The 23,034-nt window shown below is 43.4% G+C and overlaps 1 protein-coding gene across 6 annotated transcripts in view; it reads left to right on the forward strand.

Annotated features, from left to right (window-relative positions):
• The first annotated feature begins 15,909 nt into the window (after positions 1 to 15,909).
• XYLB (xylulokinase) overlaps positions 15,910 to 23,034 on the forward strand; it is a 105,614-nt gene continuing 98,489 nt past the window's right edge. For 3 of the 6 annotated variants that reach the window (XM_016940725.4, XM_016940724.4, XM_054681695.2), the window contains exons 1-2: positions 15,922 to 16,085; positions 17,703 to 17,785. In XM_016940725.4, coding sequence (XP_016796214.1) covers positions 16,029 to 16,085; positions 17,703 to 17,785 — 140 coding nt within the window. In that variant the 5' untranslated portion in view covers positions 15,922 to 16,028. Of the gene's footprint in view, positions 16,086 to 17,702; positions 17,786 to 23,034 lie in introns of all 6 variants that reach the window. The other 3 variants (XM_063806703.1, XM_009445187.4, XM_024355410.3) reach the window with 3 other exon arrangements.

Below are 23,034 nucleotides of genomic sequence, written 5' to 3' on the forward strand. Positions count from 1 at the left end.
AATGCCCAGAATAGGCAAATCCATAGAGATAGAAAGTAGATTAATGGTTCCCAGGTACTGGGGTTTGGTAATAATAAGAATGACCCTATGGGGTATGGAGATTCTTTTGGGGGTGATGAATATGTTCTAAAATTGGTTGTGATGATAGTTGCACAATTCTGTGAATACACCAAAAGTAATTGAATTGTATACACTATAAATAGGTTAATTATGCGGCATGTGACATATGTCAATAAGGATATTAGTTTTGTTGTTTTGTTTTGTTTGTGAGACAGGGTCTTGCCCTAAAGTGCACTGGCATGATCACAGCTCACTGTAGCCTCAACCTCCTGGGTTCAGGCGAAGTCCTCCCTCCTCGGCCTCCCAATAGCTGGGACTACAGGCACACACCATCAGACCTAGTTAATTTAACATTTTTTTTTTTTTCGGTAGAGACAGGGTTTCCTTATGGTGCCCAGGCTGGTCTCTAACTCCTGGACTCAAGTGATTCTCCTGTTTTGGCCTCCTGAAGTGCTGGGATTATAGTCTTGAGCCACCACACCTGGCCTGGACGTTAGTTTTAAATAAAGAGTAGGAGTCAGAGGGTGGAGAAGTGGAGAGTAAGGTATTCTCTCTGCAATAGCGTAGGAGTGCAAATTGTGCAACATTTCTAGATGGGACTTTGGAAATATGTTTGAATAGTTAAGATTTGTTTACCCTTTGACCCATAATCCTCTTTTGACTACTTACCTGAATAATTACCCAAATATAAAAATATGCATGCACAAGGGTGTTCATTATTGCTTTGTTACAGTAAAAATAAAGAAAAATTGAAAGTAACTTTGTCATTGCTAGGAGGCAATATTGTTTAGATTATGTAATCAGTATGATTTATGAGAAAGCTCCATATTTACTGACATGAAAAGATGTCCATGGCTGAGCACAGTGGCTCATGCCTGTAATCCCAGCACTTTGGGGGCTAAGGTGGAAGGATCGCTTGAGCTTAGAAGTTCAAGGCTGCAGTGACCTACGATTGCACCACTGCACTCTGGCCTGGGCAACAGAGTGAGACCCTATCTGTAAAAAAAGGAAAAAAAAAACAAAAACAGAAAAAGAAAAAAGAATAAAAAAAGGTGTCCATGACATAATGGAAGAAAGCAGTTTAGCTGAACCTCACATGTAATGTATGTATACCATTTATGTAAAATTCAGACATTTATTTTTACATAGAGGGATGTTCAGAATTATGTTCATCAAAATGTTGACTGATTTCCACCAGATAGTTTCATGAAAATATTTAAATGTGTTCTTACTTGTATTTTAAGGTAGCGTGGGAATTTTAAAAAATATGTATGCATCATGTTTACAAACACATTAAAGCTATTCCCAAAGAGGGGAAATAAAAAAAAAATGAAAGAGGACAAGTCCCAGCTACCTGAGAGACTGAGGCAGGAAGATCACTTGAGCCCACAAGTTCAAGGTTACAGTGAGCTATGATGGTGCCACTACACTCCAGCTTGGGTGACAGAACAAGACCGAAAAAAAAAAAGAAGGGCAAAAGGGCAAGTTCTATATAATCCAACCTTACAGAAATTTTTCTGGAGCAAGACTCCATCTCCGAAAAAAAAAAAAGAGGAAGTACTTCTAATTTATAAGGCTTGCAAAGCCTTGAATAAAACACACACACAGATTAGGACAGTTTAATAAAGGAAAAATAGATGTTAATCTCACTCAAGAACATAATTATAAAAATCCTAAGCAACATATTATAAATCAAATCCAGAAAAATATTTAAAAATAAAAATACATTTTGACAGCCTGGCCAACATAGCAAAACTCTGTCTCTAGTAAAAGTACAAGGCTGGGCATGGTGGCTCATGCCTGTAATCTCAGCACTTTGGGAGGCTGAGGCGGGTGGATCACTTGAGGCCAGGAATTCCAGACCAGCCTGGCTAACATGGTGAAACACCACCTCTACTAAAAATACAAAAATTAGCCAGGTGTGGTGTCACATGCCTGTAATCCCAGCTACTCGGGAGGCTGAGGCAGGAGAATAGCCTGAACCCAGGAGGCAGAGGTTGCAGTGAGCAGAGATCGTGCCACTACACTCCAGCTTGGGCGACAGAGCGAGACTCTTTCTCAAACAACAACAACAACAACAACAACAACAACAAAATAGTGGACAGGCACGGTGGCTCACACCTGTAATCCCAGCACTTTGGGAGGCCAAGGCGGGTGGATCACCTAAGGTCAGGAGTTTGAGACCAGCCTGGCCAATATGGCGAAACCCCATCTCTACTAAAAATACAAAAGATTAGCCAGGCGTGGTGGTGGGTGACTGTAATCCCAGCTACTCGGGAGGCTGAGGCAGGAGAATCACTTGAACCTGGGAGGCGGAGGTTGCAGATAGTGTCACTGCCCTCCACCTGGGTGACACAGTGAGACCCGGTCTCAAAATAAATAAATAAATAAATAAATAAATAAATAAATAAATAATTCCTAAGCACTGGTAATATGCAAAATATTTATTTAAAAAATACATTTTGAAAGAAAAACACGTGTGACCAGATCGAGTTTCTTCTTGTAATACAAGGTTAGTTTAATGTTATAAAATAGATTAATATATTTAATCATATTAATACCTTTAAATTTATCATTTAAAATTCAACATACATTAATTTTTTCATGTCTTGGCAAAAACTCAAGATGGGAAAGAATTTCCTTAACCTAATAAAGGGCATCTATATAAAAATGATTACACTTAAAACAGCAAAGATTATACTTCATGTTAAGATGTTGAAAGCATTTCCTTTGAGATCAGGTACTGTTCCCTCACTACTTCTGTTCTGCAAGTAGTAGACATCGAAGCTGGTGGAGTAACACAAGAAAAAGAAATAAGAGAAATAGAGTATAAGGGTCAGGCAGGTAGTTAAAGTATAATTATAATTGCAGAAAACATGATGGTCTCTGCAGAAAATATGTAAAACTCTATGCATAAATAAAATAAACGATAGACTTAGCTAGTCTCCAGGAAGGTTTTCAGTCTGAATTCACACACCACTTGTGAAGTTCGTTGGAGCATGTTAGCCAAGGCGGCAACACTCCTTTTTCATGTCCAGGCCTAACTGATGCCCAGACTAAGGAGCTGGTCTTTCACCCGGGGATAATACCAAGCAGTGTTCTTATTAGGAAATCTCCAGGAGAGCATGGAATGTAACAAGAGGTCCCCATATTTCAAGGCACAAAGTGAAGATCTTGTAAGGGTTACAAAACTTCACTGAGATGTTAAGAGCTCAACTTAAATAAAGCTGTTAAAGAGACAGAAAAGGTCTTCAGTGAAGAAAGGTGGGCAGAGATGACTCCCATGAAACACAGAACCTGGAGGACCCCTCGACCCCTGCAACTGGGAGGGTAGATGGGTGATGCCCAGTTTCGCATCTTCCTCTCCTTCATGTTTCCACATTCAGTCTCCAAGACCTGTCAAGTCTTCCTCCCAATATATCTGTTGGTTCTGATCTCTTCTTCTGTCACTGAACTCCCTGGTTCAGACCACTATCACCTCCCACCCACAACAGTTTCACAACTCCTGTCACTGCCTTGTTTCTGCCCCTTCTTCCCCCATTCAGAGTGATCTTCCAAAAACAAATCTGAACACTATAAACCATGAAGTGGCCTCAGGGAAAAAAAGCCAAAAAATGTTTTTTAATAAATAGGTTCCCAGTTACAAACAAACAAACATGACCTGACTGGTCACTCCCTAGCTCAAGTCTCTCAGTAGCATCCTATTGTCCTCAGCTGCTGACACCCCATCTGAGGAAGGGACAATGACTCTGCCATTCATCTCTCTAGCCCAGCCCTAGCACAGAAATTGGCACATAATTGGTTGCTGCATAATGTTTGTTGCATGCATAAATGTGGGTGAGTATTGATGCCCATAGGTTTGTTGTGAGGATGTGGGGAATTTGATGCCTTCCACATTTTTCTGAGAAGGAGGAGGCAATTCTGCTGAGTATGACCAGCAAGCATGTTGGACAGGAGCCTGAGGACTGTGGTGAAGGCTAGACAGAGCCGCAGTGGAGGAAGGGAGAAGCAGCTGAGCAGGGTGCACTAGCCCTAAGCCCTGGGTAGGACTGGAGGCCAGGAGTGTGTGCGATTTTCTTTAGCATTATCCACTAGTGTGAGCTACAAAAGGGAAACCTGGCTGAATTGATGCCAAGTTAGGGTTTTTCCACTGCCTGTAAAGCACCAGGAGTTGAGTGTGATGTTAAGAGAGTGGTTAAAGTGACGGGCTGGTTAGAAAAGGAAGTAGCGCCAAAAGGAGTGAGGTGAGAAAACACTAAACAGGTCTTGATCGGGTCTCAGAGCTCATGCAGTAGGGTAGGGAGGTAGAAGGGTAGGCGCAGCATGGGGCAGAGGACACTATGCTTCAGAGGTAGGGCAGTGATGGTAAGATCCAGGAGCGAAGGGCTAAAGCAGGGACAAGACAAAGGCAAAGGAGCTGCCGACATCAAGGCGCTGTATTTCCATGAATGGGATTATGAAGTTCCACATCTGGATGCTTCAGAACATATTCCAGATGAAGAGCTGAAGGAAGCACCCTCATGTCGCATTGGATGCAGGGCAGTGTGGAGTGGATGGGAAGTGTGGAGCTGCCAGACTTCCCAGAGCCTTGGCAGGGCCTGGTGACCTGTGTCCTGGACACCAGAGGCCAGTGTCACTTTAGACTGGATTCTGCAACCCTGCAGGAGCCCGGCAGCTGTTTTTGCCTCCTCTAGAGACCTACATGGTAAAAGGGCCTAAGTGCCGTTAGGTCAGGTCTTGGGTTCAACATTGTGCATTACAGGTTTATTTTTATGAGTTTTTTTTGTTATAGTTTTTGTTTTTGTTTTCTTCTAGAGGCTTGTATTTTTCTCTGGTTTCAAAGATCAGCTCTTGTAGTTATTTACTATTATTTCATTTTGGTGCTTTTACTGTTTTCTCATTGTTTCGCCTTTCTTGTCTTCTTCTTTCTGCTTTCCTGCTTTTGTTTTTGTTTCTTCTCCTCCTCCTTCTCCTCCTCCTATTTCTCCTCCTCCTCCTCCTCTTTCTCCTCCTCCTCTTTTTCCTCCTCCTCCTCTTTCTCCTCCTCCTCCTCCTCCTTCTCCTCCTCTTCTTCTTCTTCGCTTTTTGATACAGGGTCTCAGGCTGGAGTGCAGTGGTGCAATCATAGCTCACTGCAGCTTCAACTTCCTGGACTCAAGCAATCCTCCTGCCTCAACCTCCCAAGTAGCTAGGACTACTGGCACATACTGCCACACCTAGTCAATTTTTGATTTTGGGTAGAGACAGGGTCTCACTGTGTTGCCCAGGTTGGTCTCAAACTCCTGGGTTCAAGAAATCCTCCCACCTTGGCCTCCCAAAGTGCTGGGATTACAAGCATGAGCCATCATGCTCAGTCTTGGTTTTGTTTTTTCTAACCTCCTGAATTACGGAGTGTATTAATTTCCTAGGTCTTCCATTTGAAAAGTACCACCAACTAGGTGGTTTAAAAAGGAAGTTGATTCTCTCATAGTTCTGGAGGTTAGAAGTCCCAAATCAGGCATCAGCAGGGCCATGCGCTCTCTGGAGGATCCTGGGGAAAGTCCTTCTTTGCCTCTTCCTGCTTCTGGTGGTTGCCAGCAATCCTTGGGGTTCCTTAGTTTGCAGATGCAAAACTCTAGTCTCTGCTTCCATCTTCACATGGCCTTCCCCCATGAGTCTGTGTCCAAATTTTCCTCTTCTTCTTTTTTTTTTTGTTTGAGACAGAGTTTCACTCTTGTTGCCCAGGCTGGAGTGCAATGGCAGGATCTCGGCTCACTACAACCTCCACCTCCCAGGTTCAAGCGATTCTCCTGCCTCAGCCTCCCGAGTAGCTGGGATTATAGGCATGTGCCACCATGCTAATTTTGTATTTTTAGTAGAGGTGGGGTTTCTCCATGTTGGTGAGGCTGGTCTCGAACTCCCAACCTCAGGTGATCCACCCACCTCGGCCTCCCAAAGTGCTAGGGTTACAGGCGTGAGCCACCATGCCCAGCCAATTTTCCTCTCTTATAAGGACACTGGTCATTGGATTGGAGCCCCCCAATCCAGTACGACATCATGTTAACTTGATTACATTTGCAAAGACCCTATTTCCAAGGAAGTCACACTCCCAGATACTGGGAGTTAGGACTTGAGCACATCTTTTTGGGATACACAGTTCTACTCACTACATGGGGTTAATTTACTTTCACTCTTTAATGAAAGCATTCAAGAATATACATTTACCTTTGAGGATATCTTAAAGGTTCTGATAAGGATGTTTTCATTTTCCTGCTTTCTAAGTAGTGTGTTGTATTATTATTGCCTCTTTGAGCCATTAATTATTTACGAGAATGATTTAAAGGCTCTAAGTAGCTTGAGATTCCTTCAATTATTATTATTTTGTTTATTTTCTTTTTCTTTATTCTTTTAGTTCACAAAAATTCAATAATATAGAATACATTAAAATGCAAAAGTCATCCCCTAACCAATAGTTTCTAAATAGTGGATTTAGAAACTATTGGTTTCTAAATTTCTATTGTTATTGATAACTTGGAGTCTATCTTTGCAAACCATTCTTTCATGTATACAGAAGTACTTGGCTTAGGGACAGTGGGAGGGGGGTGAGGGATGAGGAATTACCTAATGATAATGTACACTCTTCAGGTGATGATTACACTAAGAGCCCAGACTTGATCACCACTCAATACATTCATGTCACAAAACTGCACTTGTACACCTTCAATTTATTTTAAAAAACAAAACAAAACAAAAGAAGTACTTGGCTGAATTATGTGCTTCAAATACTCATGGAGCGGGAGAAGAGCAGATCCCAAGAAGTGAATGCAGTAAAACCAGGAAAAAATGGAAGATAGTCACATCTAATTTTCCTAAACCAAATTTGCTCCTAAAATGAGTACAAATTAACAGCAGATATATTCACACTTTGGTGAAAATAAAAACTTTTCTCCTCAAAGCTCTTTGGAATCTGTTTGCTTAAATATCAAAGTCCATCAACTTTTCTACAGATACAAACCCAAACTCAGCTTTTAAAAATTTTAACCTCAGCTGCATGAGTTACTTATTTAACTGGAGGTAGACCTACCCCCACCCTCAAACATTTGTCCTGCTGTGGGTTGTAGTTCGAAACATTTATTTTCACTTGTAAGAGCGTCCCACTGATCTTACAAAGAATTTTACTGACTCTGGTATAGAAAGAACAGAAGAAATATTCATTTCCAACATATCACAAGATGAAATCTTCTATATGTGTACATGTTATAGAATTTCAGATATATACAATCCATTAGTGAATCTGAATTATAATTGATTTGTCTAATTCATTCCCTACTTTCAGATTTTTTTATGATTTATTTTTATTTCATTTTTTAGAGGTGGGGTCTCACTATATTGTATAGAGTGGTCTTGAACTCCTGGGTTCAAGCAATCCTCCCACATCTACCTCCCAAAGTACTGGGATTACAGGTATGAGCCACCATGCCTGCCCTCTGATTATTTTTAATTCAGTAATTTTATCTTTGTCTTGGAAGTAGAAGGGATAAAATTTAAGCTACTAATATACTGCCAACTTTTTACTTTTAAAATTACTCATTCTGGCCCGTCGTGGTGGCTCACGCCTGTAATCCCAGCACTTTGGGAGGCTGAAGTGGGTGGATCATTTGAGGTCAGGAGTTTGAGACCAGCCTGCCCAACATGGTGAAACTCCATCTCTACTAAAAATACAAAAATTAGCCGGGTGGTAGTGGTGTGCGCCTGTAATCCCAGCTACTCAGAAGGCTGAGGCAGGAGAATCACTTGAGCCTGGGAGGCGGAGGTTGCGGTGAGCCAAGATCATGCCACTGCACTCCAGTCTGGGCAATAGAGTGATGTCCTGTCTCAAAAAAATAAGTAAAAACAAATAAGATAAAATTACTCATTCTGAAAAATATATACAAGCCTGAGTGGTTTCAATAGTTATCAATATTAACGAATGCAGATTTAGGAATGTGTGAGCTAAAAACAACTAGCCTGCAATTAATAGAATAAAGCATGATAAAGAATTAACAGAATAAAGCATACTGGAATTTAAAAATAATGCATCTTTATGAAGAAAGCACATTTTCTTAAGGACCTTTGCCAATATAAAGTTTTACTTTGAGAAAAATTCATGTTTCACATGGCTACAAACCTCAAAGAAATGTTCTGATGTTATTTCACTGGAGACCAGTGTATAAGAATTGGATTGATGTTTGTCCCTTTTTTCTTATTTTGCAATACGTTTTCATTATTATATTTACTAAATGAAAAGTTTTTTCTTTCTCTGAAAATCTTACACCTAGTGCTTATCCTTGAATTCATTTTCACTGATTTCTGTTATGATGGTAATTTATTCAGCTGAAAAATGCCTAGATTCAAAGAAAATTCAATAATGCAAAATTCAAAGATCTTGCTAATAGAAAAAAATGTGAGCTAATGTCTTTGTAGAAAATATAGGATTATATATTTGTGGACTGAGGGTGGGGAAGCACTTCTTAAGATCAAATAACTTGGACAATAAGGCAAAAAATTGATGGATTTTATTATATTCAAATTAAAGATTTCCAGTCAACAAAAGGTTAGTTGGATCAAGTTAACAGATAAATGACATATTGGGAGAAGATAGTTGCAACATCTAAAATGAACAGGGGGTTTATATCTTGAAACATTCAGAAATTCCTACAAATCCACAAGAAAGAGACAAAAATATTCAACTGAGAAATGAGCAAAGGATAAGTATGGAATTTACTGAATGAGAAATCCTGAGTGGCCAACGAGTATATATGAAGAAATGCTCCAATTCAACAATAATGAGAAAAAACACAAATTACAACAGTAAGGGAAATCACTTCTCATCTATTAAACCGGCAAAAAATTAGAAGGATGAAAATGCCAAGTGCTAAATATAGGGGGTAGGGATGGGGTAGCCTCATGCATTCCAGGCGGGAGTGTTGACTGGCACAGCCATTCTCAGGAGTACTCCAGCATTCTCTGGTCCAATCAGTCATGCACACATCATATAAATCCTACTCTCAGACATAAAGCCCAGAAACATTCTCTCACACAGGTCCATACGGCCATGGGGGAGGGGGATCCATGCAATGCTGTTTACACTGAACTGGACTCCACCCAGGTGTCACTCACTGGGGGCCTGGATAATAAAATGTGGTGTTGGCTCACTAACAAATATGATCGAATATGATCAACTAGACCAGGGGTTCCCAAACATTCTCACTTCATGCACCAATGTCTTCACGGTGTTCCTAGGCCAAAAGAAATGGCTAACAGCTCTGGCTAGCCATTCTGTTCTGTTATTAAGTAGATCGTCCAAACAGCTTAATAGGTATTTATGTCCCAACACACTAGTACCTGTTTGAAGAAATTTATACACATACATTGGAGGAAAAAATAATATTTCATTCTTAAATAACCAGAATTATTTACTGAGGGGATGTGATGTGTGTGCCTGTTGGGCACCGTGTGGCTTCTCAAATGTTGGGGTCAGATTGGACATGTGCCCTTATTTTGTTTCCCCTTGATTTTCATGCAGTATCTGCTTGTCACTACAACTGCTAAAAATACAGCTTCGCAAAAATAAGATGTCATGGAAAGGAATGTAGCAGTCTAATGCTGGAACTGTGAACTATCTCAAGTTAGTGGTTCACATGATGCCTGACAGATGTTTTGCATCACTGTGTTTCCCACCAAAATGGAAAGTATCCCAAAGCACCTCTATGGGTTCCCTGAAGCTACCCAGAGCACGTTGGTGCAGTTTGGGAACCACAGGATTAGATATATACATGAATATTAACAAATCTTCAAAACGGTGCTGAATTTTAAAAGTACTTAAACTGTTAGGGGCTGAATGTTTGTGTCTCTCCAAAATTCACTGAAGTCCTAACCCCTAATGCGATGGTATTAGGAGATGGGGTCTTTGGGAGGTAATTAGATCTAGATTAGGTCAGGAGGGTGGGGACCTCATGATGAGATTATTAAATTTTAAGAAGAGGAAAAGATGAGAGAGCTTTCCCTCTCCCCACATGCATACTTGGAGATAAGGCTGTATGTGAGCATACATTAAGAAGGCTGCTGTCTACAAGCCAAGAAAAGAGCCCTCACCAGGAACTGAATTTGCTAGCCCCTTGATGTTAGAATTCCCAGCCTCCAGAACTGTGGGAAATAAATGCCTGTCATTTAAGCCATAAATCTGTGGCAATTTGTGAAAGCAGCTCAGGCTAAAAGCACAAAGTAAGGTCTATGGGCTTGCTCTTGCTATTTCGATGACCTGCCCTCTTTACTGCTAAGCCTGAGGGAGAGGCTCCTAGGCAGCACTTCACCCTGTCAAAAGCCCTACCTCCCAGGAAGGTTCTAGTGCAGGAGTGTCCAATCTTTTCACTTCCCTGGGCCACACTGGGCCACACATAAAATACACCAATGATAGCTGATGAGCTAAAATAAAAATCCCCCCCAAAATCTTTTTATTATTATTATACTTTAAGTTTTAGGGTACATGTGCACAATGTGCAGGTTAGTTACATATGTATACATGTGCCATGCTGGTGCACTGCCCCCACTAACTCGTCATCTAGCATTAGGTATATCTCCCAATGCTATCCCTCCCCCTTCCCCCCACCCCACAACAGTCCCCAGAGTGTGATGTTCCCCTTCCTGTGTCCATGTGTTCTCACTGTTCAATTCCCACCTATGAGTGAGAATATGTGGTGTTTGATTTTTTGTTCTTGCCATAGTTTACTGAGAATGATGATTTCCAATTTCATCCATGTCCCTACAAAGGACATGAACTCATCATTTTTTATGGCTGCATAGTATTCCATGGTGTATATGTGCCACATTTTCTTAATCCAGTCTATCATTGTTGGACATTTGGGTTGGTTCCAAGTCTTTGCTATTGTGAATAATGCCGCAATAAACATACGTGTGCATGTGTCTTTATAGCAGCATGATTTATAGTCCTTTGGGTATATACCCAGTAATGGGATGGCTGGGTCAAATGGTATTTCTAGTTCTAGATCCCTGAGGAATCGCCACACTGACTTCCACAATGGTTGAACTAGTTTACAGTCCCACCAACAGTGTAAAAGTGTTCCTATTTCTCCACATCCTCTCCAGCACCTGTTGTTTCCTGACTTTTTAATGATTGCCATTCTAACTGGTGTGAGATGATATCTCATTGTGGTTTTGATTTGCATTTCTCTGATGACCAGTGATGGTAAGCATTTTTTCATGTGTCTTTTGGCTGCATAAATGTCTTCTTTTGAGAAGTGTCTGTTCATGTCCTTTGCCCACTTTTTGATGGGGTTGTTTGTTTTTTTCTTGTAAATTTGTTTGAGTTCATTGTAGATTCTGGATATTAGCCCTTTGTCAGATGAGTAGGTTGCGAAAATTTTCTCCCATTTTGTAGGTTGCCCGTTCACTCTGATGGTAGTTTCTTTTGCTGTGCAGAAGCTCTTTAGTTTAATTAGATCCCATTTGTCAATTTTGGCTTTTGTTGCCGTTGCTTTTGGTGTTTTAGACATGAAGTCCTTGCCCATGCCTATGTCCTGAATGGTAATGCCTAGGTTTTCTCCTAGGGTTTTTATGGTTTTAGGTCTAACGTTTAAGTCTTTAATCCATCTTGAATTAATTTTTGTATAAGGTATAAGGAAAGGATCCAGTTTCAGCTTTCTACATATGGCTAGCCAGTTTTCCCAGCACCATTTATTAAATAGGGACTCCTTTCCCCATTGCTTGTTTTTCTCAGGTTTGTCAAAGACCAGATAGTTGTAGATATGCGGCGTTATTTCTGAGGGCTGTGTTCTGTTCCATTGATCTATATCTCTGTTTTGGTACCAGTACCATGCTGTTTTGGTTACTGTAGCCTTGTAGTATAGTTTGAAGTCAGGTAGTGTGATGCCTGCAGCTTTGTTCTTTTGGCTTAGGATTGACTTGGCGATGCGGGCTCTTTTTTGGTTCCATATGAACTTTAAAGTAGTATTTTCCAATTCTGTGAAGAAAGTCATTGGTAGCTTGATGGGGATGGCATTGAATCTATAAATTACCTTGGGCAGTATGGCCATTTTCACGATATTGATTCTTCCTACCCATAAGCATGGAATGTTCTTCCATTTGTTTGTATCCTCTTTTATTTCCTTGAGCAGTGGTTTGTAGTTCTCCTTGAAGAGGTCCTTCACATCCCTTGTAAGTTGGATTCCTAGGTATTTTATTCTCTTTGAAGCAATTGTGAATGGGAGTTCACTCATGATTTGGCTCTCTGTTTGTCTGTTGTTGGTGTATAAGAATGCTTGTGATTTTTGTACATTGATTTTGTATCCTGACACTTTGCTGAAGTTGCTTATCAGCTTAAGGAGATTTTGGGCTGAGACAATACTGGCAAACCGAATCCAGCAGCACATCAAAAAGCTTATCCACCATGATCAAGTGGGCTTCATCCCTGGGATGCAAGGCTGGTTCAATATACGCAAATCAATAAATGTAATCCAGCATATAAACAGAACCAAAGACAAAAACCACGTGATTATCTCAATAGATGCAGAAAAGGCCTTTGACAAAATTCAACAACTCTTCATGCTAAAAACTCTCAATAAATTAGGTATTGATGGGACGTATTTCAAAATAATAAGAGCTATCTATGACAAAACCACAGCCAATATCATACTGAATGGGCAAAAGCTGGAAGCATTCCCTTTGAACACTGGCACAAGACAGGGATGCCCTCTCTCACCACTCCTATTCAACATAGTGTTGGAAGTTCTGGCCAGGGCAATTAGGCAGGAGAAGGGTATTCAATTAGGAAAAGAGGAAGTCAAATTGTCCCTGTTTGCAGACATGATTGTATATCTAGAAAACCCCAAAATCTTATAATATTTTAAGAAAGTTTACTGATTTGTGTTGAGCTGCATTCAAAGCCATCCTGGGCCACATGCAGCCCATGGGCTGCAGGTTGGACAAGCTCTGTCTAGTGAATTCCACCATTACACCTCTCTCATGATCTCTTTCTGTGTCTTTGATAGCCTTCACAGCTCCCTATGTGGGTTCATCTGTCCACTCTGAGCCCTTTCTGTGCAATCTAACCCACTCTTATTGGGAGCTGACATCTGCTGTCAAAAGACAAAATTACAACAAATTTAGTTTAAAGATCCTAAATGGATTTTATCTGTGATTCTAGAATTGGGCAACACCTCATTCTGTACAAAAGAAGGAGTGTTCCAATGATCTGAGCAAAGGATGTATAACCGCCCGACAGGTTCACCTTGCCCACTGCCTAGACAGAGCCAATTTATCAAGACAGGGGGACTGCAATAGAGAATGAGTAATTCACACAGAGCCAGCTGTGTAGGAGACCAGAGTTTTATTATTACTCAAATCAGTCTCCCAGAGCATTTGGGAATCAGAGTTTTTAAGAATAATTTGGTGGGTGGGTGGAGGCCAGTGAATTGGGAGTGCTGATTGGTTGGGTCGGAAATGAACTCATAGGAATTTGAAGCTATCTTCTTGTGCTGAGTCAGTTCCTGGGTGGGGGCCACAAGATCAGATGAGCCAGTTTATGGAGCTGGGTGGTACCAGCTGATCCATCAAGTGCAGGGTCTCTAAAATATCTCAAGCACTGATCTTAGGTTTTACAATAGTGATGTTATCCCCAGGAGCAATTTGGTGATGGTCAGAATCTTGTAGTCTCCAGCTGCATGACTCCTAAACCTTAATTTCTAATCTTGTGGCTAATTTGTTAGTCCTACAAAGGCAGTCTAGTCACAGGCAAGAAGGAGATTTGTTTTGGGAAAGGGCTGTTATCATCTTTGTTTTAAACTATAAAGTAAGTTCCTCCCAAAGTTAGTTCTGCCTATGCCCAGGAATAAGCAATGACAGCTTGGAGGCTAGAAGCAAGATGGAATTGGTTAAGTCAGATCTCTTTCACTGTCTCAGTTATAATTTTGCAATGGCAGTTTCATTAGGCCACGTTAATTAACTTCTCTACACCTCAGTTTCTCACTCTGTAAAATGAAGATGGTAAGTTATACAAAGTTCAAAGTGAGTTTATGCTGGTAGACATCAGAATAGTGATTGCCTTGGGAGTTTAGGAAGGGTCATGAAGGAAACTTCTGGAGTGGTGGAAATGTTCTGTTTTGATCTCAGTGTTTATATGGGTATATACATACATTTTTAAAAAGTCATTGGCCAGCCACGGTGACTCACGCCTGTAATCCCAGCACTTTGGGAGGCTGAGGCAGGTGGATCATATGAGGTTGGAGTTCAAGACCAGCCTGACCAACATGGTGAAACCCCATCTCTACTAAAAATACAAAATTAGAGCCGTACGCAGTGGCTCATGCTTGTAATCCCAGCACTTTGGGAGGACGAGGCAGGCGGAACACCTGAGGTCGGGAGTTCAAGACCAGCCTAACAAACATGGAGAAACCTCGTCTCTACTAAAAATACAAAATTAGCTGGGTGTGGTGGCGGATGCCTGTAATCTCAGCTACTCGGGAGGCTGAGGCAGGAGAATCACTTGAACCCAGAAGGCAGAGGTTTCGATGAGCTGAGATCACGCCATTGCACTCCAGCCTGGGCAACAAGAGTGAAACTCCGTTTCAAAAAAAAAAAAAATTAGCTGGGTGCGGTGGTGTGCGCCTGTAATCCCAGCTACACGGGAGGCTGAGGCAGAAGAATCAGTTGAACCAGGGAGGTGGAGGTTGCAGTGAGCGGAGATCACGCCACTGCACTCCAGCCTGGGTGACAGGAGTGAAACTCTGTCAAAAAAAAAAAAAAAGTCATCAAGCAGTTAAGATTAGATTAAAATGCAGTAATCTAATCTTAATTAGATTAGATACTTAGATACCTTTATTTAAAAAATTTTAAAAGTGGAGATAATAGTACCTACTTCCCAGCATCATTGTGAGGATTAAATGTGCTCAGCAGGTTGCATAATTGTTTCTGATCTAGCTAGTATCCAGTATTTGTCTATTGTCACAGGTGGTGACTGCTGGAGTGGCTGAGTCCCCAGTAAGCTGTGAATGTCTTGGAGGACAAGTATGTTGGCCCCTTCTTGTTCCAGCAGTGAAGAGGATCCCATGTAGACTCCAAGCAGCTCAAGTTCAGCAAGGGAGACAGACCATTGCAAGTGCATGAAAAGGGCACTGGTGGGCTGGGAAGTTCGTAGGAGGAGCCTCTCACATGCTGGGTTTGGGGAGGAATTCTGGAAAGCAGTCAGTCTTAGGGACGGGAAGGATGTAGCTGGTGGGACAGGCACCCTCAGCTCCATGAATAAAGGGAGTGGGTCTGACTCTGCTTCTCATTCCCCTTTACCATGCCTGGCACACATTAGACCATCAATACCAATTGACTCCAGGAATGAGTGTCTCCCCGTGGGGGCATCAGGAGCGCTGAGTTTAAATACACAGGTGGGATGTGACACACTGGGAACCATTCAGATTTGCTGGATCTGGACAGGGCTTGTCAGGACTCAGTGCTTCCAACCCCAGGGCCCATTTCCCTGTGGCCCCTGAGTCACCACCATGGGTGGACAGCTGCTCCAGTGCCAAGATACAGCCACAGAGGACTGCAGGCCCAGGGCCTCCAGAAGGACAGGCAGGCTCCCTCTGAAAGACAAGCTGGCTTATAGCTGAAACCTCTGGCCCAGGCGTCCTCTAAGGGAAGCCAGGCTGTGTCAGGGCACGGCCCATGAAGACATAAGATGAAGATGGGGAGGACCAGAGGGGGTGCGCTTCGAAGGAAAGCGGGCTGCGTGGGGGCACCGTCGATTGCACAGGACGCGGTCCCGGCTCGCGTAGCCCCGCAGGCGGCGCCAGAGCGCAAGCCCGCCTCGTGACTCCGGTCCACAGTCTGGCCCGGCGGAGCTAGGGGCGGGCCCCTGCGTCTCTGGGCGCTGGAGCGCGGCGACTATCACGCCGCGTGGCGGACGGACGGACTGACGGACGCGCAGCCTTACCCGAAGGGCCATGGCGGAGCACGCCCCTCGCCGCTGCTGCCTGGGCTGGGACTTCAGCACGCAGCAGGTACAGTTGCCTGGCCGCAGGGCCACGGGGCCGCCTCCTCCGCTTCGGTGGGGGTAGGGGGCGGGCTGTCACCCGGACGCGGGAAAACATGGGCCCGGCCGCGGGCGCGCCTACCTCTCGGGCTTCCCGGGGCCCCCGCGCCCCTGCCCTGCGCGCGGCCGTGGGGCGCCGGTGCCCTCGCCCGGAGATGCCCTGCCAATGCCACCCGCTCGCAAGATGCGGCCTCGACCCCGCCTGGACCCAGCTACCCCAGGAAACTGCAGGCGCTCCTCGGCAGGACCCCCGGTGCCCAGAGGGGCCGGAGGACTCGGCGGGTTCCTGCGCTGTTCTGGGCACCCAGTGACGGGGATCCGAAGGAAGTCAGCTACTGTAAGGCAGGGGAACAGACAGGCGGGTAGCCCTGCGCACATGCACAACCAGTGACCTGGAAGCAGATTATAGCCCAAAACCTTTTTTTAAAAATTGAAATGGGCCAGGCCTGGTGGCTCTTGCCTGTAATCCCAGCACTTTGGGAGGCCGAGGCGGGTGGATCGCTTGAGCCCAGGAGTTCGAGACCAGCCTGGGCAATATGGAGAAACCCCGGTCTCTACCAGAAAATACAAAAATTAGCCGGGCATGGTGGCGCACACCTGTAGTCCCAGTTTCTCTGGAGGCTGAAGCGGATCGCTTGAGCCCAGGAGGTGGAGATTGCAGTGAGCTAAGATGGCGTCACCGCTCTCCAGCCTGGGCGACAGAACGGGACCCTGTCCCAAAAAAAAAAAAGTGAAATGCATAGTGTACAAATGGACTTTACCCTGTGACCGCCCTTCGTTGACACCAGCTTGCCTGGTCTGCGCACCCAGGACTGCTGGCCAGAGGAGCAGTGTGCTGCTGCCAACGCCCCGCAGACAGGCAAGCAAATCAAAATTTGCCTTCAAAGAGGGCATGGGGTGACCGGGGGCACCTTTTCCTTTAAAGTACTTGGGAAATATACACAGTTACAGTCAAACCCCTCTTCTCGAATGGGTCAAGGGAGGCAGGCCTCTGGCCGGTCCTTGGGGGGAAAGTCCTGTGGGACTCTGGATGACTCGAGTTGCCTTGCTAGGCCTCAGTTTTCCCATCTGTCCAGGAAAGGAGTTATACTCCCAAGCTTGGAGATTGCTTCAGTGGGACATTAATGTCTCTGGACCACAATCATGGCCTGTGAGAATAGCCCATGGCCTTGCCTGGTCTCAGGCCTCTGCAGACATGGATCCCCAGAGATGCCTCCAAACCTTGCTTCCCATTCCTTCCTCTCTGGCACTTTCTCCCGCCTCCTTGTCAGGTGCACGAACCAACTCATCTGTGAACATCTTCCTCAAGAGGGTCTTGGCTTTGGCTATTTGGGGAACAAAGATTCCTTGAGACATGTGGGTGTTCCTACTTAGCCTCAGTTTCTTCATTTTACTAAATCTTTGAGTGTCACCCCAGATGAGTCCTCTGTTACCACGATTACGGTGAGGCAGCCCTGCCTTCAAGGAGGTCTCTAGGTTGAACTGCTCCTAGGGTGTGGGGCCTCATCTGGTGACGTTAGTACCCCCTGGACCAGTGTAGAAGCTGAGGAAAATTCTACACTTCATTTTTTAAAATGCCTTTCAGGTAAAGGTTGTTGCTGTTGATGCAGAGTTGAATGTCTTCTATGAGGAAAGTGTGCATTTTGACAGAGATCTTCCAGAATTTGGGTATGTACTTGATGTGCATGTGTGTGTGATGGGGGTGTTGGTTTTGGGGTCCTCCCGCAAACTTTTGTATTCGCAGACCGCACTGTTCAGGCTTTGCCAAATACAGGAGTGGTGGTCTCGGCAAACCTTTCAAGCATCTTTTTTTCCTATACCTAGAGTGCCATCTCCCCCATTTCTTCCTAATTCCATTCATCCATTCATGAAGTAAGCATCAGTTGAGACCTACTTTGTGCCAGGTGCTAGGACTTGATGGCAAAACAAAAAGAGAAAGCTCTCCCAGAGCTTCCCACTGAGTAGTGGAGACTGGTATCAAACAAAGAATCTCACAAAAGAGTGTTTCATTATAAACTCTGAGAAGGCCTCTGAAGGAAAGGAACTCACTTCTCCAAGTGCTTATTATAAAGGAATGTGACTCAGACTTGGGAGGGGAAGTCCCAGAGCGTCTCTAGGGAAGTGGTGCTTAAGCTAGAGATCAGAGTGAGTGAAGTTAGCCAAGCGATGGAAGGGAAGTTGGCCAGGTGATGGAAGAGCATTCCAGGCAGAAGGAACAACATGTGCGAGGGCCCTGTGGCAAGAAAGAGCATGGTTCATTCCTTCATGCAATTGAAGAAAGCCAATGATGCTGGGGAGCAGAGAGAGGCGGAGGCTGGTCAGAGCTCCATAGGCCATGGTATAGAGTTTGTCTTTATTCTGAAAGCTATGGTCAACCACTAAGGGCCATAAGGGGTAGGGCTATGGGTGAGGTATGAATGACAGGTTGCATTTTTGTTTTGAAAAGATCTCTCTGGGGGCATTGGGAGAACAGATTCGGAGCATTGCTGGAATGGACGTGGGGAACTATTAAAGAGGTTTTTGCTGGTCATTCGGGTATGAAATGATGGATAGGAGAGAGCTGAGTAGTAAAATGGACAGGTCCTGTTACAAAATTGAATGTGAGATGTAAGGGTGGGATTTCTGGCTGTCCTTCAGAGTGGATGTTGGACTGTGGGAAAGAATGAGTTTTGGAGAGAAAGATCATGAGTTCAGCTTGGGCTGCCATAACAAGGTACCATAGACTGGGTGGGTTAAAGAGCGGAAATTTATATTCTCACACATCTGGCCGTTAGGAGTCTAAAATCAAAGTGCTGGGAAGATTGGTCTCCTCTGGGACCTCTCTCCTTGGCTTGCAGGTGACCACTCTCTTGCTGTGTCTTCACATGGTGGTCACTCGGTGCAGGAGTGCTTGGTGTCTGTGTCATCTGTATCCTAATCTTCTTATAAGGACATGAGTCATACTGGATTAAGGCCCATTCTAATGACTTCATTTTAACTTAATTGCCTTTTTAAAGGCCCTGTCTCCAAATAATCACAATCCAAGGCCCTCGGGGTTAGGATTTCAGCATATGAGTTTTGGGGGCAGAGGGGGCACAATTCAGTCCGTAACACTGTGGACTTGCTGGTTTTGAGGCACCCTCGTGAGGGCCTGGTAAAAGTGTCCTTCCCTGTCTGTTTTAGACACACTTCCTCTTTGAAGCCTTCCCAGCTGGCCCTTTGTGCACCTCTCATTATCCATCACATTGTGTTGCCAACTCTTTGCCCCCAGCTAATGCGGCCCCTTGGAGCCGAGGTTAGAAGCCATCTTGCTTTCTCACATTTTTTATTATTGCAGGCCTTGCATGTTTGCCTTTGGGTAGTTGGTATGTTTCAAGGAATTGGTCTTTTTAACTAAGCCATCAAATGTGTGGCCATAGTGTTGTTCATAATATTCCTTTATCCTCCTTATGACATCTGTGGGACCAGTAATGATGATCTCTTGCTGTTGGTCATTTCTGATATTGGTAATTTGTCTTCTCTCTTTTTTTCTTTGGTTATCCTGGCTAGAGGTTTATCAATTGTATTGATCTTTTCAAAGTTCAACTTTTGGTTTTGTTGATTTTCCCCTGTTGTTTTCTTCAAGTTGTGCTCTAATTTTTATTACTTAGTTTCTTCTGCTTGCTTTAGGTTTAAATTGCTCTTTTTCCCCTAGTTTCCTGAAGTGGAAACTTAGAGGATTGATTTAAGACCTTCTTTTCTAATATATGCATTTAATGCTATAAATTTCTCTGTAAGCACAAATGCTTTTTATGGGATGCCTTAGCAGCATCCCATACATTTTGATAAGTGATAGTTTCATTTTTTTTCGTTCAAAATATTTTTTAGTTCTCTTGAGACTTCTTTGACTCATAGGTTATTTAGAAGAATGTTTTTAGGCTGGGTACAGTGGCTCACACCTGTAATCCCAGCACTTTGGGAGGCTGAAGCAGGCAGAACTCTTAAGGTCCGGAGTTTGAGACCAGCCTGGCCAACATGGTGAAACCCTGTTTCTACTAAAAATACAAAAAAATTAGCTGGACGTGGTGGCAGGCATGGTGACAGGCACCGTGTATGCTGCACGCCTGTAATCCTAGCTACCTGGGAGGCTGAGGCAGGAGAATTGCTTGAACTGTGGAGAGGGAGGTTTCGGTGAGCCAAGATCGCACCACTGCACTCCAGCCTGGACAACAGAGGGAGACCCTGTCTCAAAAAAAAAAAAAAAAAAGGAAGTCTGGAAGTGTGTTGTTTAATCTCCAGATTTTCCAGTTTTCTGTTATTGATTTCTAGTTTAATTTCATTGTGGGCTGAGAACATACCCTATATGACTTCTAGTCTTTCAAAATTTTAAAATTTCCTCTCCCTCACTCTCTCTTCCATTTAATAAGTCAGTCCTCTCCACTGGACATTTAAAAAAAGGTGTCCATAACCAAAATATGGTATTGCTTTTTTCCATTATATTTTCAAGATATTTTAAACCAGATGCCTATAGATTTAGTTCATTCCTTCCCCATCACCTCAATTGCATTGTGGGTTTTCTTTTTACAACTTTATTAAGGTATAACTGATGTACAATACTGTGCATATTTGGAGTATACAGTTAAAAGCTTTAATATCTGTATTCTTTCATGAAACTATCACCAAAATAAGACAATGAGTATTTCCATGTCCTAAAAATTTCCTCCTGCCTCTTTGCAAGCCATGCCTCCTTCCCCATACCCCTACCCACTGGCAACCGCTGATGTGTTTTCTATCACTAGTTTGTATTTTCTAGAATTTTGTATAGATGGAATCATAATTATGTATGCTTTTTTAAAACCTTTAAAATTTCACATCACAGTTTTGAGATTCATCCATGTTGCTACATGTGGCAATAGTTGGTTCCTATTATTGCCGAGTAGTATTTCATTGTATGATGTTGTATGGATGGACTACAATTGGTTTCACCTGATGAGGGATATTGGGGTTGTTTCTCTTTTCTGTTGTTATAAGCAAAGGGCTATGAGAGTCACATACAAGTCTTTTCGTGGACATATGATTTCATTTCTCTTGGAAATGACATACCAGGAGTACAGTGGCTGAGTTATATGCCAGGTATATGTTTAACTTCTTAAGGAATTCTCTTCCAAAGTGGTGATTTTAAGAAAAAATATTTTATATTGTTAACAGGCATTACATTGCACTTAATATGTAACTCAAATGAAAAGTATACAGTGAAAAGTCTTTTTTTTTCTTTTTTTCTTTCTTTTTTTGAGACAGAGTCTGGCTCTGTCACCCAGGCTGGAGTGCAGTGGCGCGATCTCAGCTCACTGCAAGCTCCGCCTCCCGGGTTGTCCCCCATTAGGAAATGGTACATCTACACAATGGAATACTACACATCTATAAAAAAGAACACAGAAGTTTTTATGTATTGACATGTAAACACAGCCACATTACTGTGAAGTGAGTAAAGCAAAGTACAGATCAGTGAGTATAGTATGCTTTCTCTTGTATGAAACGAGGAAAATCAGAATATTCATACCTTCCTATATTTCCATGTAAAAACACTGGAAGGAGCCTGGCACAGTGGCTCAAGCCTGTAATCCTAGCACTTTGGGAGGCTGAAGCGGGTGGATTGCTTGAGTCCAGGAGTTCAAGACCAGCCTAGGCAATATGGTGATACCCTGTCTCTACCACAAAAGTGCAAAAATTAGCCATGTGTGGTGGCGTGCGCCTCTAGTCCCAGCTACACAGGAGGCTGAGGTGGGAGGATCGCTTGAGTCCAGAAGGTGGAGGATACAATGAGCCAAGATCATACCACTGTACTCCAGTTTGAGGGACAGAGCCATACCTTGTCTAAAAAGTAAAAAAAAAAAAACTAGAAGGATACACAACAAATTAAAGTCATCTGTAGAGAAGGGATGGAGAGGAGAGATGAGCTCACAGGTGGGATTAAGACTTTTCACTGTTATATGGGGTTTCACCATGTTAGCCAGGATGGTCTCGATCTCCCAACCTCATGATCTGCCCGCCTCAGCCTCCCAAAGTGCTGAGATTACAGGCGTGAGCCACCACACCTGGCCAAGTTGTCACTATTATTGCCACACACAGATATTTATGTCATTGAATTTCCCAGTCTCTTTTATTGCTTCTAGATTTTTGAGTCATAGTTTAAAAGGCCTTCCTCACTCCAAAATTATGAAGGAACTCACCTATGTTTTTATCTAGTTCTTGTAAGATTTCAGCTTTCTTACATAAAAATATTTGGAGTTTATCCAGGTACATAGTATGACATTTGTATCCAACTTTAATTTTTCCCAGATGATTCTTCAGTTGTTGTAACACCAACCATGTTTTTATTTAATTTAATTTTTTTATTTGAGACAGGAGCTGGCTGTCACCCAAGCTGGAGTGCAGTGGTGTGATTCAGCTCACTGCGATCTATGCCTCCCGGGCTCAAGCAATCCTCCCTCCTTAGCCTCCCAAGTAGCTGGAACCACAGGTGCGCCCCTACCATGACCAGCTAATTTTTTTGTATTTTTTTTTTGTAGAGATGGGGTCTCACTCTGTTGCCCAGGCTGGTCTCGAACTCCTGGGCTCAAGCAGTCCACCCACCTCTGCCTCCTAAAGTGCTGAGATTACAGGCGTGAACCACCACACCCAGCCTCAACCGGGTTTTTAGAAGTCCATCTTTACCTTTAAGAGGCTGAGGTGGGCGGATTACCTGAGGTCAGGAGTTCAAGACCAGCCTGGCTAACATGGTGAAACCCTGTCTGTACTAAAAATACAAAAATTAGCTGAGCATGATGGTGGGTGCCTGTAGTCTCAGCTACTTGAGAGGCTGAGGCAGGAGAATCACTTGAACCTGGGAGGCAGAGGTTGCAGTGAGCTGAGATTGTGCCACTGCATTCCAGCCTGGGTGACAAAGCGAGACTCCATAT

The sequence above is a fragment of the Pan troglodytes genome, chromosome 2, assembly GCF_028858775.2.
Source record: "Pan troglodytes isolate AG18354 chromosome 2, NHGRI_mPanTro3-v2.0_pri, whole genome shotgun sequence".
NCBI lineage: Eukaryota > Metazoa > Chordata > Mammalia > Primates > Hominidae > Pan > Pan troglodytes.